This window comes from Hippopotamus amphibius, chromosome 16 (genome assembly GCF_030028045.1).
Source record: "Hippopotamus amphibius kiboko isolate mHipAmp2 chromosome 16, mHipAmp2.hap2, whole genome shotgun sequence".
NCBI lineage: Eukaryota > Metazoa > Chordata > Mammalia > Artiodactyla > Hippopotamidae > Hippopotamus > Hippopotamus amphibius.
The window spans coordinates 51,586,361-51,603,646 of NC_080201.1; the positions used below are offsets into that span (position 1 = coordinate 51,586,361).

Sequence of the window (17,286 nt, forward strand, 5' to 3'; positions counted from 1 at the left end):
AGGATCAAGAGCCCTGCTGACTCATCCCAGGTTGCTTTTATTGAGTTCGTGGGCTAACATTCTCAGGTTACACTCATAAACATCAAAGGCCTCACATGACTGGGGCAATGATCCTTGTTTGCCTCCTGGGTCCGAGCTGAGCAGGTGTGGATTTGAGCTGGGGGTGGAGAGCAAAACAGCCCTGGGGGCAGGAGACCTCTCTCAGATATTAGGGGTCTGTGCCCCACCCCTGTTGGCCCCTCTGCAACTGTGCCTGTCTTAGGTTGTTCCTCCCTTGAGGAATCTTACCCGTCTCTGGCTAACCAGTCATCCTCCAGGGCCAAACACGGTGATATAAGGAAGGCACCACCCCTGTTGGCCCCTCTACGGCTGTGCCTGTCTTAGGTTGTTCCTCCTCTGAGGAATCTTACCCGTCTTTGGCTAACCAGCCATCCTTCAGGACCAAACAGGGTGATATTAGTCTCCACGCCCCGCACCCTCAGCTCCTCCACTGCTCAAGCAGGACATTCTGAATCCCATCGCTCGGCCCACATACTTCAACATTTTCAAGGTTTCAAAAAGGTTCCCGAATGTCTTCCCACACTTGGTCTTCCTTCTCCTGGGTAAGAGGGAGGTAACAAGTGAGCTTACTTCAGAGTTGCTGTAGGAACTGAATTATATTATGCAGGTAAAGCACAGGGCCTGGTACAGTCATGGGCAAATAACAGCCGTTGTTTCTTATCCTCCATGAGACTGTGAGATATGTGATCATAAGTGCCTGACTCTGAGTGGGCATCCACATTTAGTTGTTGAATGAATAAGTGAATGAGTAACTATGTATTAGCACCATCACCCACCCCCACCCCCCAAGACCAAAGCTTGGGTCTCATTCCCAAGCACCAAGCCTCCATTTCCACTGTCCCCTTCCCTTCCCACCTCACATCCTTCCCCTGAAGGCCCCAGGGTAGTTCCCACCCAACAAGCCCAAACCTGAACATAACACCTTTCATCCCAACTGTGGCATCTGCTTCTATATTTTATTGTACTTTGCTGAGTCTCTCCCTGATCCCTGATCCTCCAAAGTTGAACACCTCAGTGGTGAAAACTTTCTCCTCTCTGCACCTCCAAACCCAGGCTTGGTTAAGAGTAATATTCCTGAGACTGGATTCCAGAAGAGCATAAGTCACCTTTCTGTACCTTAGGTGTGTTTTTGTTTTAAGTAAAAACGTCGAAACCCACTGATTCGTAACAATTATTTTCTGAGCACCTACTAAATGGAAAGGTGCTAGGGGCTCAGTAGAAACAGGGGGCAACTGTACCTCACAGTCCTGCTAGGATGCAATGCTAGCACTTTCGCAACACCTACTAGGTGTCAGAAACGGTCCTAAAGCTTCAGGTTTATGTTAACTCATGTCCTCATCACACCACCTTGAGGTCGGTACTATAATTATACCCAGCGACACTGTGGCACTTCTTAGGTTAAGTAAATCAGATTCCATTTAACAAACTCTTGCTATCAAAGGTCCATTCTATCACAGACTGATGACCCTCACAGGTCATGTGTTGGACTTGTGCAATCGTTAAAAAATATTGAATTAGTTGCCAACATACAAAAGCAGAGATATTTATGGAACGCAGATACTCAGCTTCCTTCACGAACGAAATCTGAAAATCTGGCAACATCAAGGTAGCATTCGCCATGACTAGCACGGGCATTCTCAGTTTCTCACAGTCGCCATTCCTCCTAGCTTCTCCCCAACCTGAAGATACAGTTTCCCTCGCTTGCACTGCGATTTTTGTCTCAGCATCCCTATCTAACTCCCGCAAGCATTTGCGTTTGGGATCCCGGTTTTACCCCGGCCCGCCGGCGCCTGCGGAAGCCCGCCGGTGTCCCCTGGCGGCGGAATCCAGAATTCTCATTGCGTCTCCCAGCAGCCATTAAGGAACTTGCTGAGAACATCCAATCAGGTGGGAGAGAGGCCGGGAAGTGACCAATCAAAAGCGAGAGGGGGGCCAGACTTGGACCACTGAGGATAGAGAGCGCTCGGGATAAAAAATTATTTTATTGAACTGGGAGACAGACACACAAGGAGAGTCTTTTTTTGCTGGGGTCTCCGGGCTCAGGGAGACCCGGGCAGGGGGTGGCGGAGCAGGCGGGCGGCGGCGAGGCTGGTGCCCTGGCGCTGGGGCCGCGCGTACTTGAGGAAGACGGCGGCGCGGCCGGGCGCGGGGCCTCGGAGCGCGGCGCGGACCATGCATGGCTCGAGCGGGCCCAGCTCCGCGCGGCTGCGGCGGGGAGACGGAGAGGGGTAGCGGGGGACAGGAAACGACCTGTCCTCGGAGCTTGGGGCTCGAGGCTGAGAAGACAAGCTGACTTGGGTCCCCGAGGACTGCTCAGGGGCTCTCCCGAGGCCGGACACGCGGCTCATCATCTACAGGGACTGGATGGAGGGCGCCGAGGATGGGGGGGACCCCCTATTCTTCCCTCAGGGCGTGGCTAATGGGAGAGCCAGGACCCGCGGAGAGGGAAGGAGTGGGGCTGAGATGGACAGACATCCAGCTCTACCCCAGGGGCACGGGCTGGAGAAAAGATGATTCACCCTGCCCCGCGGTGGCATGCTTAACGAGATGAGGGGCCCTAGCAGCTAAAGGGACACCACATTCACGGCCAGGAGGGGAGCTGGGGGACTCGAGGCTGGCAGACCTCTCATTCTCCACCCTGGAACGCAGTGAGAGCTATCTTCTGCGCCTGGGGAGATCCTATTTTTCACCCTGGAGCAAGGTTAAGGGCCCCTAAATCTGAAAAAACACCCCATTCTCTCAGACACCCCCAGAGAAAAGCAAATGGGACACCCAGACTAGGCAGACACCCCATTCTCTCTCGCACCCAGGGAACAAGTCTAGTCCCGGCCCCTGCCTCCCCCTCGCCCCAACATCTAATTGTCTCAGGTTCTCTGAGACGTTAAAGACAGCGACCTGAAGCCACAGAGACCCTCCGCCGCGGCCATACCTGTAAAGCGCCGGCTCGGGCCCGGAACCCGCCCCATCGAACACCCGCTGTGCCAGGCTCAGCGCCGCAGCAGCACGGCGACCCGGCTCCCATCCTGTGGCCTCGGCCTCCAGCAGAGACAGCTCCAGGAAGTAAGTGGCAAGTAGCAACACCTGCCATTGCGGAGGGTAGCACATCAGGTCACGCCCCTACCCGCGTAGGTCACGCCCCTACCCGCGTAGGTCACGCCCCTGCCCCGCAAACCTGGGAGCCGCTCTGGGCCAGCGCAGCAAGCAGCCCGAGGCAAAGTAGCGGGCCCGGGTGGTGCAGCCGAAAATCCAAGCGGCTCAGGATACGGCGCTCCGCGCGCAGAAGCTCGGCCCGCGAGAAGGAGCCAGCGCCCAGGAGGCAGAGAGAGGCGGACTGGGAATTGGGGGGAAAGAGGTGGGGGAATCTTGAACGCCGGCTCGTTACTCCCTGCCCTTGAGAGCCTGGGATCTGTTCTGTCCCCTTTCTCGACCTCAGTTTCCTCGTCTGTAAAATGGGGCCATTGATTTGTTGTCTGGAAATCATGGAAAGCAGAGGCTTCAGAGTCAGATAGACTTGCGTTCCCCAGCTCAAACCCTATCGTTACTCACTGTGTGACATGGACATCCACCGAAGCTCTCTGAGATTCAATTTCTTCATCCATAAAACGGAGATATTACTCCCTACTTCACCAGGCAGTTCTGATAAGGCACTGAGTTTATGCATGTTAACTTTACTCAAGAAGGACCATAGCTACTATAACTATTCAAGACTGAGTCCAAGTCAGACAGACATGCTGGGATTCCAAGAGCAGGTAAAGCGCTCGCTTGGCACACAGTAGGCGTTTAATTTGTGAAACCGCGAGGAAGGGCTTCACCCTCCCAAACCCCACCCTGGAAGTACCTCGGGAAGCACGCACTCTTCTATTTTGCACGCCACGAACAGGCAGGCCACGCCCAGCAGCTGCAGGCGGTGTAGGCGCACCCGGCCCGCGCGCAGGTAGGAATCGAGCAGGTGCACGGCCAGGTAGAGCGTGTCTCCCGCCAGGCCCAGGTACTCCTGGGGAGGGGCACGGGTGATCACCAAGGTTCTAGGCTGCTACGCAGGCCCAGCCCTGCCCTCTCCCGGTTACGTACGTGCACCTGAACCAGCCAGTCCACCACTAGCGCGCGCATCTCCGCCGTCACGGTGCGGGGGGGGGGGGGGGGGGGGGGGGGGGGGGGGGGGGGCAGGGCCCTCCGGGGCAGCGCGCGGCACACCTGGGGTCGAGCAGGGACGCCCTCACACTCCACACCTGTGCCTACGCTTCTCTCCTGGGCTCCAGCCCTGGGTGCAGCAATCTCCTCGCACCAGTTGGATGTCACGAATGCCACACACAAACTGGCCTGCAACGTCCCCTCCGAATATGCTCCTCTTCCGTGTCCCATCTAGAACCCTGGACTTTGTTCTGGACGCCTCAGTTTCCATCTCTCCCGTCAAGCCCCCATGGCCACAGGACTTCCGGACCATCTCCTCCTGGGTTCCCAGACTCCAATCTTAGTCACCAACCCTCAACCCATCCTCCTCAGAGCACCCAGAGAGTCTTTCTAAAGTATAAATCTGACCAAGGAACTTCCCAGCTTAAAACCGTTCCGTGGCTTTCAGTAACCTTAGGGGGAAATCCCAATTGCTCTCAGACTCTCTCAGGCCCTGCTCCAATATCACCTCTTCCCTCTCTCCCTTCACAACCCACACTCCAGCTACTCCAGCTTTCTTTTGGCCCTAGACTATGCCAAGCTCATTCCTACCTCAGGACCTTTGCACCTACGTACCAGCTGTTCCCTCCAGCTGAAATGGCCATTCCCCACTCCTTGCATTGCTGACTTCTCCATCATTCTAGTCTCAGCTAAAATTTCCCTGACTTTTTCTATACTTTTCCTTGCACCCTATCTATCTTATTGCTTTATTTTCTTCATATTATTTTCAGTCTGGAGATACCCAGCGTTTCCTTGAACGGTTTGTACTTTTGCCCCACTAGACTGCCAGGGCAGGGATATCTGTCCAGATCACAGCTGTGTCTTGGTTCCTAACAGAGACCCTGGCCGGGGAGAGATGCTCACAAGATGTTTGTTAAATAAACGCATCCCTTCAGTATTTCTTCTGGCAGTGCCTGTCTCAGACAGGTTTTTTGTGGACTACCGTGGCCTGCGTTTTGGTTTCCGTGGCGCTTCTGAAATTATCACCTACATTTGCTTATCTCCCCACAGTGAGGACAGATTGTCTCATGTTGCCCATCACAGCATCCCCAGTACCTAGAACATGCTCAGAAACATTTGTTAATAACTCGCTAAACAGTTAAGTGAGTAAACGTGAGGGACAAGTATGAGGGCTTATAAAGTACCAAAGGAGGGGCTGCAGACAGCCTAAGGAGGATGGGAAGGGGCATTCCCGGTGGCGGAAATCGCACAGGTAACGGGGCGGGGGGAGGGGAAGCCACGAAGTTGTGGGTGGCAGTGGTGTGACGGCTGCAAAGTCAGTGGGAAGTGAGGTGAGAGGCTGGTGAAGTGGGAGTTAGGAAATGCTTGTTGAGTGGCTGTTGGGCGAGCGAGACAGCTTTGCCTTCCCCTAACCCGACCACCTCTCCTGCCCTCCAGGGATATGGGCGGTGCCAGAGTTGCCCAAAGCCCTCAGATCAGCGAGTGTCCGGACCCTGGCCCCACTCACCATGACATCGGCAAAGATGTCCCCGGCGTACTCACGTTCTCCCTCTAGCCCCAGCGCGCTCAGAGCCTCCTCCAGCCCCGGCGGCGCACAAGGCCCCCGGGGCCTCTCCCGGCGTCCTGGGGACAGGCTTCTGCCCGTCGGGCCGCCGTCAGGGACTGGAGTGCTCCGAGACTCTGGATGGAGGGAGGCAGCTGGACTCTGCAACGGAGAGGGGGTAGAGTCAGCGCCTGGAGAGAGGCGCAAGCCGGGAGGTGGGAACCTGGCTCTTGTATCTCACCAGCATCCTTCAGGCTGGCGTCAAGGGCCAAGCCGAGAGCCCGCCTCTTCCCGCTGGAGCGGAGGACCAGCGAGGGGTGCTTTAAATGAGCCTGGGCGCATGCGCGCTGAGCACGCCTCACCTGGACAGGTGCATAGGAAATGGCGAATGCTACATAGGCTGGCTCTGCCCCCTCCAAACCCTCTAGGTCAAGCAGCTGGATCAAATCCTCCTTCCTGCTACTTACTATATGACCAGACGCAGGCCCTCTGAGCCTCACTCTCCTCAGCTATAAATTAGGGATTTCAAAACTTATCCGACAGAGTCATCCTGAGGAATTTATAAGATTGCTTGTTAAATGTCCAGCACAGGGATTAATACAGTAAAACTCAAGGCATGGGAGCTATAAAATCACATAATAAATATTAATAGAAAGCCTCTCTCTCCTGTAGTGGATATTCAGGGATGAACAAATCACCGGCATTCACTGCCTTTACCAAGCCCACAGCCTACTGCGGAGGTGATCTGCACAAGTCACTGGCGATCGGTTTGGACTAGTGCAGTGGCCTCTTCACTCCTCTCCCTGTACCCACCCTCTACAATCTGCTACCCATATGCAGCCGGACATGATCCTGTGACACCTAAGTCAGATCACACTCTGCCTCTGTTCAGAACATTGTGGCTCCCACATCCCCAAGCTGAAGGTACAAGTGGCCCTATATTATCTTCCCATCCCAAACACACCTTTGAGCTTATTTCCTGCCCCCCTCACTCATTCCTCTCCCATCACACTGGCTTCCTGGCTCATCCTCACCCACACACACCAGGCACAGTCCTACCTCAGGGCCTTTGCACTGGCTGTTCCATCTGCCTGGAACCTCGTCCCTCAGAGATACTTCACTTCCTGTAAAGTGTTTACTCCGATGTTACCTTCTTCATGAAAAGTGCCATCCTGAGCATTTCCTGTCCCCATTCTTTCTATGCACTTATTCTCTCCTTAACACTTACTGCCTTATTGTCTCCCTTCTTATTAGAATGTGAACTCCATGAGGACAGGACTTACCTAGTTGGGGCTTTGTTTTGTTTTTTTGTTGTTCATTTAATATTTATTTTTTATTTATTTATTTATTTATTTTTGCTGTATTCTCAGTGCCTAGAACAGGGCTTGGCACATAGTTGGTATTCAAACATTTGCTGAATGAATGAGTAAACAGGCTGGGTATAATTTTCAAATGGTCTGGAAGGGCCTCTTTGAGGAGGTGATGTTGGAACTGAAACCTGTAAGAGGAGGATCCAGAAATGCAAAGAGAGGGGAAAATATTCCGGGGGAGGGAAGAGCATGAGCGAAGGCCCTGAGGTAGGAGAGCTTGCTATTTTCAGGCAGTGAGAGGTCAGTGAGGCTGGAAAAGTGAGCAGAGAGAAGGGTGTGAGATGCCAGACCACCGGCTTCCTGTCATACTTAAAACTCAAACTCCTTACCCTGGGCACAAGGTCCTTTGGACCCATTGTTATCTCTTTAACCTCATTTCCTTCTACCCCCCCCCCCACGCCTCTTGAGACACCCTCTCTTCTTTATGTTCCCCAAACACATCTGACACCTGCCTGCCTCGGGACCTTTGCACTTGCTGTTCCCTTTGCCTGAACACCCAGTAAGATATTTACATGCTCAAAGTATCTCTGTACAGTACAGGCAGACCTCAGAGACAGTGCCAGTTTGGTTCCAGACCACCTCAGTAAAGCCAATTCTGCACTAAAGTGAGTCACACATCTTTTCGGTTTCCCAGTGCACATAAAAGTTGTGTACACTATAGTCTATTAAGTGTGCAATAGTATTATGTCTAAAGAAACAATGTGCATACCTTAATTTTAAAATACTTTATTGAAAAAACAAAACAAAACAAAATGCTAACCATCATCTGAAAACAGAGTTGCCACAGACCTTCAGTTTGTGAAAAATACAGTATCTGCAAAGCACAATAAAGTGAAGCACAATAAAATGACATATGCCTGTACCAAAGTGGTACAAAGGGAAAGTAGTAACTTTACAGAGGAGAAAGCTGACAGACACCACCTTAACCAAGGAATCAAAGTCATCACCAGGAGTAGGACAGATCACCTCACGTGCCTCCTGATAGGATGCACTGAGAAGGGTACCTCATTGGGAATTTCCTTACATATAACCATGAGGAAAAATCAGGCAACAAACCCTGATTGAGGAGCATTCTGCAAAATAACTGCCCTATAAGCTTCAAACCAGACAACTGAATGCAACGTGTGAGCCTGGACTGAGTTGTTAGCCAGGACTTTTCTTTTGTATTCAGGGACATTATTATTAATATTAGTAAAATCTGATTAAGGTCCAAGAGAAAAGCATTGCTTCAGTATTAACTTCCTGACCTTGATAATTGGCCTGTGGTTATTTATGCAGGAGAAAGTTCTTGTTTGGGGACAGATATATAAATATGGGGGGGGGGCAGATAAAGTCAGTGTGGGATATCACGGGAAACCTGTGTGAAGGGTAGATGAAAATTCTTCGTAAAGAATAAATTTTGGAAATTTATGGAAAGTTGCAGAGAGGACAGAGTTCCCATATACCCCAGACCCAGTTTCCCCTGTTAACACTTTAGTGTGGTCCGTTTGTCACCATTTAATGAGTAGGGATATAGTATTATTAAAGTCCATGCACTATTCAGATTTCCTGATTTACCTAATGTCCTCTGTCCCAGGACCCCACTCAGGACACCATATTACATTTTAGTCTCTGTGTTTCTTACGGCTTCTCTTGGCTGTGACAGCCTCTCAGGTCCTCCTTGTCTTGAACAACCTTGACAGTTCTGAGAACCAGTGATCAGGTCTTTTGTAGGACATTCCTCAATTGGAATTTTTCTGGTATCTGCTTTATTAGACGGAGAGTATGTGTTTTAGGGAGGAAGACCCCAGTATCATTCTAATCGCCTATCAAAGGCGCATACTTGCTGACCTGATTCTTCCCTGTGACGTTGGCTGATACAGCTCAACTTTCTCCACTGAAAAGTTGCTTTCTCCCCTTTCCATGCTGTCCTCTTTGGAAGCAAGTCACTTTGCAGCCCATACCAAAGGAGTGAGGGTCATGTTTCCCCTCCTTGAAAGCAGGGTATTTACAGAAATTATCTGAAATTCTGTACAGGTATGTCTGCTCTCACCATTTGTCATTTATATCAGCACGGACTCATCTATTTTACCTCCTGGGTATAACCCAACACTATGCTATTTACTGTTGCTCAAATTGCTTTCAGCTGTGGTCACTGGGGGCTCTTTCCCATTGGCTTCTGTGTCCCTTCACATGCCCCATCAGTGAGCATTTGGTTTGGTTTTAGCAGGTCCTTACTTTCAGGCACAAGATGCTCTGAGTTCATCTTGTATATTTCCTGCTCCAGTTCTAGAATCACTGTGGTACTGTTTTTGAAAGTCTCAAAGTTTTCAGTAAGTCTGTAATTATTTCAAAATTAAAGTTAAAAATATTTGAATTGCTACACTTTGGGGGAAAGCTATCTGATGTACAAAAACACTGCACTGCAACCCTAGAATGTAGGCCACAACAATTTAAAAAGCACAAGCACGGTAAGATGGATTGTTACACGGTTGAGGTTTATTACAGCACTGCTGGTAGCAGCACACAAACTGGAAACCAAGCAAATTCTGGTCGACAGGGGGGCAGCTGCATCAGCTGAGATGCATCCACCCTGACAAAGGCAGAGAAAGTTCATAAAGCCGCTGGAGGCATGGCAGCGGTGGGACCTCGTTTCTACCAATGACCCAGCACAGCCTATTGATGTACGTACAGTGGCAGGAGCCGGGGCGGGGCGGGGGGCGGGGGGGGGGGGGGCGCGGGTTGTGTGTGAGATGCAGCAGAATAGAGCCCGGCGGCTTGACATCATAAACTGGGAGGAAAGAGTTATGCAGACAGAGGGACAGTCTTTCACTGCACTGTGTCCACTGGCACAGAGGTGACATGAGGACCAGGAATGCTCAAAGCCAGGGGTAGTTTTGACTTTCCTCCTTTCACAAAACGTGTCAAACTGTCTACATGCATGTGACAAATCAATTTATTCAAAATTTAATTTCCTAGTCGGTAAAATTTTATTAACTCTTCACTCTAAAACTCCCTCTTTGGGAAAAGTTCTCCTACCGAAATAAGAAGCACCACTACATCTAAGGATATACATTCAACTGAGGGCAGCAGCTGAGGAACCGGTGGGAGGCCGTCCATGGACTGTGAGACAACCACTAACTGGCTGAGGTAGACGCGGGCATGGACCCACACGGAGGTCTGAGTGACAGCATGGTGTAACAAGAGACTATAGCACCGGTCACCTCCAGGGCCTGCGACTAGAGAGAAGAGCAAAAGGCATTTTTATTTTTTCTCTTTGCCACACCAAGGGGCTTGTGGGATCTTAGATTCCCCGACCAGGGACTGAACCCGGACCCCAGCAGTGAGAGCGTGGAGTCTTAACCACTGGACTGCCAGGGAATTCCCAAAAGGCTTTCTATATAAGCCTCTCTGCCAATTATCATATGACCATTAGGACATACTTTTGTAACTAAATTAAGTCCATATGAAGTTAGAAAACAAAAAGATTCCTTGGGTCTTGGTTGTTAAGATCTGACTTTTCCTCTACCCTCATTTATGATCTCAAAGACTCTGTGTGTGAAGGCCTACACCTTCTGGCAAAATCTGTCATTAAATTCACCTGTGCCAGGGCTCAGAGGGGGAAGCCCTGGCCCCAGGGTCTGAGAGGGGAACTCCAGGATTAAAGGGACAGGTGCCAGGGCTGTACCCCAACCTGAGGTGCCCCCAACTGACAGCCACCAACATCCGCCTGATCCACTAAGGTTCTGTATTGGAATTGGGGGCCACAAAAAAGAAGGGGGGTGCAGGCAGTGCTCCCTCCAGGGCTCTAAGGCCAGAGGAGATGAATACACTCCCTCCCACGGCCCAGTGGCACCTTGCACCCCTTCCACCCCATCTCTCCGCCCTACCTCTTCTTGCCTAAGCATCTTCTGAGGGACTGGACTGGACTGGTCCCTGTCCACTATACCCTAGGCCCAGGCGCTTTCCCCAAACTCTTCAGCAGCTTCCCCCCAGCGCACCCCACACCCTCCAACCTGAGCCTGAGCATACCCCACCACCACCACCGCCTGGCGCCTCCTCCGCCTGCTTCCCCACATCGTGGCTCAACAGGCCCTGTGATCAGAGCCACGGGAACAGGAGGCAGCTGGTGCCAGGGGCCAGACTCCGGAAGCAAGGAAAGGCCCAGGGCGTTGGGCCCCGGTCTGAAATGAGTGTCTTTATTGCTTGTACCGTACAAATATGAGGAATGGGGACAGGCCAGTGGGGAGGAGGGAGAATTATCAGATGAACGACATACACACACAGAAAGGAAAAAAGAACCCCACCCACCCAAGCCAATCCCCACCCCACCCCAGAACGTCTTTCTGTGAACTACCTACAGGAGGTGGGGTGGGGTGGGGTGATCAAAACCACAAAAACTAAACTCCACACACCCAGAGATGTTGAGGGAAGGGGTGATGGGGTGGGACAGGGCACCAAGTGGGCCTCAGGTGTGTCTTCCCTGCTAGGCCAGCACCCCTCCCCCTCGGGATGAAACGCCTGAGCCAGGGGTGGGGGCCAAGCCCATACATACCACGCACACTTGAGGCTGGACGCGCGTGCCCTCACACACACACACCTGACACACAAGCACACACACAGCCCACGTGCACCTGCATCCCAGATGCACAGGGACGCCCACAGACACACCGTCTGAGGCACACGTGAGTGCCCACAGCACTGACATGTTCACCTTAAGGCCGCAGAAAGTGGGGCCCGGAGAGGGGGAAGAAGTGAGGTGGCCAGGAGCCTCCCTTCTCAGAGGCCCCCTCCCTCGGTACGTACCGGACACCCACCCCCACCCCCTCTTCGACCCAAGTCCACCGGGCCCAATACTGTCTCGGTGCGAGATGTGTAACAGCCGAGGCTGGCGCCCCTCCACCCCAGGCAGAGAGACGGGGGAGATGCCGGCCTCCATCCTCAGAAGGGGCCGGGGCCAGGCCCGGGGTCCAGCAGGAGGTAAGGCCAGCTGGAGGGAAGCCCTGGTAAGGCACGGGGCTGGTGGGTAGGCAGGCTAGCGCCCGAATGTTCCTCTCGCCTCATCCACGGGGTCCGGAGCGCGGCTTGGGGGAGGTCACGGAGACCGGGCCAGCAGGCGGTGCCCATCCTCACGTCTCCTCCTGGCGCCCCGCAGGGTGGAGCAGGCCCCATCCACACGAGGGAGCCCTGAACCAGCAATCCTGCACGCCGCTTCCACAGGCCCACGCCTACTCCCCCACCCCCGCTCCCTGCACATTATTGCTTTGCTGCCCCCACGGGAGAAGGGGGCTGGACTGCCCCACACGAGGCCGCTCCGAGCCTAACGACGGGGCAAGGAAGGCAGCACCAGGACGCTGTCCACTGGGCAGCCCACCAGAAGGCAGCCTCTGACAGAAACAGCAACGCAGAAGCAGGCTGCCTGTGGCTGCCCCAGCCAGAAATTCAGGTAGGCCCGGCGGCTCCACGCTTCACCCCTCACGGGGGCTTCATGGTGATTAAAAACCGGAATCTCTCCAACTGCCCAAAGGCCTGGTCCCGGGGCAGACAATGGAGAGTCCCCCGAATCCTGGCCTGGGCACGCAGGTGAGGGCAGGCCAGGATCCTGGAGGCAGGGCCGCTGGGCCGCTGAGGTGCGTTTGGCAGAGGGCTGAAGAAAAAACACTGGAAATGGGAGTAAGGGGGTGACCGATGGGGACACAAACAAAAAAGGCAAAATAGAAGGTTTAAAAAAAAAAACAAGAAAAAAGCCCCCCGGTGCTGATGGCAGCCGTGCGTGCGTCCTGCGGCGGCGGCGGCGGCGGCGGGCAGTGCTGGTCACTCTCGGATGCTGGCCGAATAGGAGAACTGGGGGAAGTGGGTCCGCTGGTCCAGCTCGAGGGAGCCCAGGCTGTCGTCTGCAGGGGTCGGCGGAGGCAGATCAGGGAGAACTGGCCTGCAGGGCCCAGGCCCCCCGCCCAGCCCCAGGAAGCACTGCAGCCAGACCACGGTGCGACCCCCAGCTGGCACCCCGTCCCCCAGAATGGGGAACCACGGGACCGAGGCTTAGTGGCTTCCTCCCTGACACAGCCTCTCAGCCACAGCCCCACCCCCAGGCCAGAGCCGGGCCCCCAGGCCCCATGGCCGGCTCACTCAGCCTCCTGAGCATCCCCCCAGCCCCTCTGCTTCAGGCCACACTGGGGTCTAGCCCAGACCTCTATAGCCCAGTCCCCTGCCCTGGGCGCCACTCCTATCCCCAACAATCCTCCCTCCACACGCAGCGGAGGCGGGGGTACTGTCTAAAGCCCTGATACAACCCTTCCCTTCTCTGCCCAAAACCCTTCCACGGCTCCCCGTGCAACAAGTCCATACTCCTCCCGGTGGCCCCCAAGATGCCCTCGCCCTTCCCCCATCTATTCTGACCTCTGCAATGCTCCCACTTCTGGGAGTCCCACTTGCCATTCCTTCTGCCAAGAACGAGTCTCAGATGCCATGTCTCTTTCTCCAGGAAGCCCTCCCTGACTCACAGGCCAAGTCAGGCATTTCCTCTGAACTTCTCCAGACCCGTACTTCTAACACCATAGGCCTGATGACTCTGGTCTGTCACCCCACCTGGACTTCGAGCTCCCTGAGAGCAGGGCCCAGGGCTGTCTCGTCACTGCTGTGTCTCCAGCACTGGGCGGGTGGGAGTAAGAACTCAAACAGCCCCATCCAGCCCCAAAGACCTGAACAATTTGAAGGACAAATCTGGGTATTAACAGCTCCTCGAGTGTCTCCTGCCCAGAACCCTCCCTGAGCGATGCGCCAGTGGCTCCTGGCGACCCTCACCAGATCTACAGGTGGACCAAGGGTGAAAGCTGCGGCAAGCACGCCACAGGGCACACTGCCCGGACACGGCGCGGGGCCTGTGAGCGTCCACCCGGAGAACTGGGCCAAGAGCAGACCCCACCCCTCTGCCGCCCAGCCAGACCCAAGGGGCGGGGCTCGGACACTCACAGCGGTCCGGGGGCGTGACTGTGATGCACTGGGCGGTGAATTCGTCATCAAAGTACCTTGTGTCGACCTCAGATGTGACCTGAGGTTTGAAGGGTGGCGGGAGCTGTGGAGGAGAGGAGCCCAGGCTCAGGTCTCTGAGGAGTGGAGGCCTCAGCCAAGGTCGCCCAGGAGCGGCTGGGCTCCTGTCGGGCGCAGGCAGGCAGTGGTGCTCACCTTCTTCTGTACCACGTCCTGCCAGTTGATACTGAGGAAGAACCTGTGCTCCATGACCTCCTTGGCATCGCTGGGCCCCCCGCCGAGCCTGGGCAGAGACGGCCATGAGCGCTCGCCTCCCGGGGCAGCCAGGTCCTGGGAGGTGGGCTTTTGGTACAGGCCTGGACCTGCAACATGCAGGCCCTGGGCAACCTTTAATGGTTCTGTCCCGGCCACAGACCACCACCACCTCACAGAGGAAGAACCCGAGGCTCGGGGAGGGAGCTCCCGCGCCCAGAGTCAGAGCTGGGAGATTGCGACCTGGCCCCTGCGACGCAAGCTGAGAGGGTAGGCTCGGCAGACGGCCACTTCACATCCTGGCTCCGCCACCCAAGACCACGCAAAGGGCCACCCTGTTTCTCGGTGTCCCAGGGAACAAGGCAGGGCAGGCAGAGGGCTAAAGACAGACCTGGCCAAGGGAGCACTCCTTAAATGCCACCTGTGGGGGCGATCAACACACACCAAGCGTCCCACGGGCAAGTGCTCATGTGGACACGGTCCCCTCTGGGCAGGGAAGTGGCAGCAGGTGGCACTGGGCTGGGCAGGGCAGACGCCAGCCCTCACCTCTGCTTGGGGTCCTTCTTAAGCAGCCCAGCAAGCAGGGACTTGGCCTCAGGGCTGAGCGTGCGCGGGAAGCGGATCTCCTCCATGAGGATGAGCTCGAAGAGGCGCTCGTGATCCTGGTTGTAGAAGGGCAGGCGGCCGCACATCATCTCGTACATGACCACACCCAGCCCCCACCAGTCCACAGCCCGGCCGTAGTCGTTGTCCTCCAGCACCTGAGCAGGGAGGGGCAGTGAGGGGCCAGGCCCACATCCCCAGGCCCAAGGGGGGACACAGCCCTGCCGGGGGCTGGGAGGGTCACCGAAGGAATCGGAGACCTGCCCTCAGAGGGCCTGGGCGGGGGAAACACATGAGGCTGAGGGCCCCCTCCTCCCCTGGCCCTCCAGCCCCAGACACCTCAGGCGCCAAGTATTCAGGGGTCCCACAGAAGGTTTTCATGGTGGCCCCGTCACTGATGCCCTCTTTGCACAGGCCGAAGTCGGTGATCTTGATGTGGCCATCTTTGTCCAGCATGAGATTTTCCAGCTGCAAGAAAGGTCAATGTGCCAGGGACTTTTGCCACCAAGCACTCCTAGGGCTTCCTGCCACCCCTGAAACCCAACACGCCCCTGCCCTTCCCTGCAGGGGGCTGAGGCCTGGGGTAGTGGGCAGCTGTGCCAGGGACTCCAGGAGGGGCCAGAGGGCATACCCCCAGCACAGGATTAGGCCCTCCGAGGCTCGGGGGAGGCCAGACCCAACACTTCCTGAGCCCCCACTGCCCCCAGGGAGCTGGAAAAGGGCAGGGCAGGGAGAGACGGGAGCCAAGTCCTGCCCAACCTGCTTCCGCCACTGTGGGCTGCGGCTGCCACACTCTGGACCTGAGGAACACTATCTTTCTTTCTCCTGGTTTTTCCTAACTTAATGCAAATGGGCAATTTAGTGGGCCTCCATGTGACCTCTACCAGGTCAAGAACGAGCACCACCAGACCCTTAGAAGCCTCCGTGTGCCCCTTCCCCGCTATTAGCCACTGCCTCCTCCAACAGGGAAGCAGCTTAACTTCTTTGCTTTTCTTTACAGTCTTCCCCAGCTATGTACACGCTGTAAATGACACAGATTCATCTCATCTGTTCTGGCTCTCCCCTCAGCCTCAGTCCATGAGACGCACCCAGGCCGCTGTGTGTGGCTACAGTTTGTGGGGGTTTCTTTGGCTGTGCCACGCAGCATGCGGGATCTTCATTCCCTGACCAGGGACTGAACCCGCACCACCTGCAGCTGAAGCGCAGAGTCTTAACCACGGGGCTGCCAGGGATTTCCCTGTAGTTAGTCCTCCTGAACTGCTGTGCAGAATTCCACTGTGTGGAACTCTTATCTCTTATCCACGTTCTGACAGTGGACACTTGGGTTGCTTCCAGTGTGGGGTCAGTGTACACAGAGCTGCTTGGAGCATGCGTCCACGTTGAGACAGACACAGGCACCTGTTCCCGCACATGCTCCTGGGGCAGAATGGCTGGCTCACAGGGGACGTGTGTGTTTAGTATTGGTGGGTTCTCCCGGGCCATATTCTAAAGTGCTTGGACCAACTGACACCTTCTGGCTGCACAGCAGTGCTGCTCCCAGGAGGCCTGGAAGGGCCCTGCGCAGGGCTGCCTGCTGTGGAACCACCACCTTGGGCCTGGCTTGGAGGCTCAGCTCCCAGAAGGACAAGACAGACAGACCCTCCATGGGGGGTGGGGTGGAGAAACTCAACAGACAGGCAGATGGCCTGGGCACGCCTGCCCAGCCAGCAGGTGACGGTGTGCTCACCTTGATGTCGCGGTACACCACGTCCCGCGAGTGCAGGTACTCCAGGGCTGAGACGATCTCAGCACCATAAAAGCGGGCCCGCTCCTCTGTGAAGACGCGCTCCCGGGATAGGTGGAAGAACAGCTGCCGGCAGAGGGAGGCAGGGGAGGTGAGACCCCGGCCCGGAGGAGGGGAGGGTGGGGCCCTGGGCGCTGACCCCGGTACCCAGCCTAGTGACATGGTGACCCCTGCCCTGTGAACTGGACAGTGATGGCAAAAAGGACCAAGTGAGGGGCAGTGAGTAGAGAAGAACTCAGGTGAGCAAGAAAGAAAGAAAAGAAAAAGAAAAAATGAGCAAGAAGTAAACAGCAAAGAATGGACACGAGGCGCCAAGCAGAGAGTGAGGGGCGGGCGAACGAGGAGCGAGAGCCAGGAAGCAGAGGAACGTGACTCAGGAGCAAGTGACTGCACGCTGGGAGACCCAACGGTGGAGACGAAGCCAGTGAGTGACACCTGGGTGGAGAGAGAAGGGTGTGAGGGACGAGGAGTGGGTGACAGGTGAGTGACAGCACGGGGCTGACTGCTCTCATCAGGAGACCTCACCGAAAGCAGAGGACTGGGGCATCCTGACCTGCGCGCACACTTTCTCTGCA

The 17,286-nt window shown here is 55.3% G+C and overlaps 2 protein-coding genes across 5 annotated transcripts in view; both read right to left on the reverse strand.

The window, feature by feature from the left end:
* Nucleotides 1–2,067: 2,067 nt before the first annotated feature.
* Nucleotides 2,068–5,981, reverse strand: CCNP (cyclin P). Its single transcript, XM_057711437.1, is given in 7 exon segments — nt 2,068–2,265; nt 2,990–3,141; nt 3,233–3,391; nt 3,899–4,054; nt 4,132–4,254; nt 5,699–5,921; nt 5,923–5,981. Coding segments are annotated over 7 exon segments (1,038 nt in total). The 3' UTR covers nt 2,068–2,099.
* The window catches only part of AKT2 (AKT serine/threonine kinase 2), a 51,913-nt gene continuing 40,431 nt past the window's right edge, over nt 5,805–17,286 (reverse strand). For 2 of the 4 annotated variants that reach the window (XM_057711432.1, XM_057711433.1), the window contains exons 9-14: nt 16,655–16,777; nt 15,268–15,396; nt 14,872–15,086; nt 14,269–14,356; nt 14,056–14,158; nt 12,984–13,784 (exon numbers count right to left, since the gene is read on the reverse strand). In XM_057711432.1, the coding sequence (XP_057567415.1) occupies nt 13,663–13,784; nt 14,056–14,158; nt 14,269–14,356; nt 14,872–15,086; nt 15,268–15,396; nt 16,655–16,777 (780 nt within the window). In that variant the 3' untranslated portion in view covers nt 12,984–13,662. The other 2 variants (XM_057711436.1, XM_057711434.1) reach the window with 2 other exon arrangements.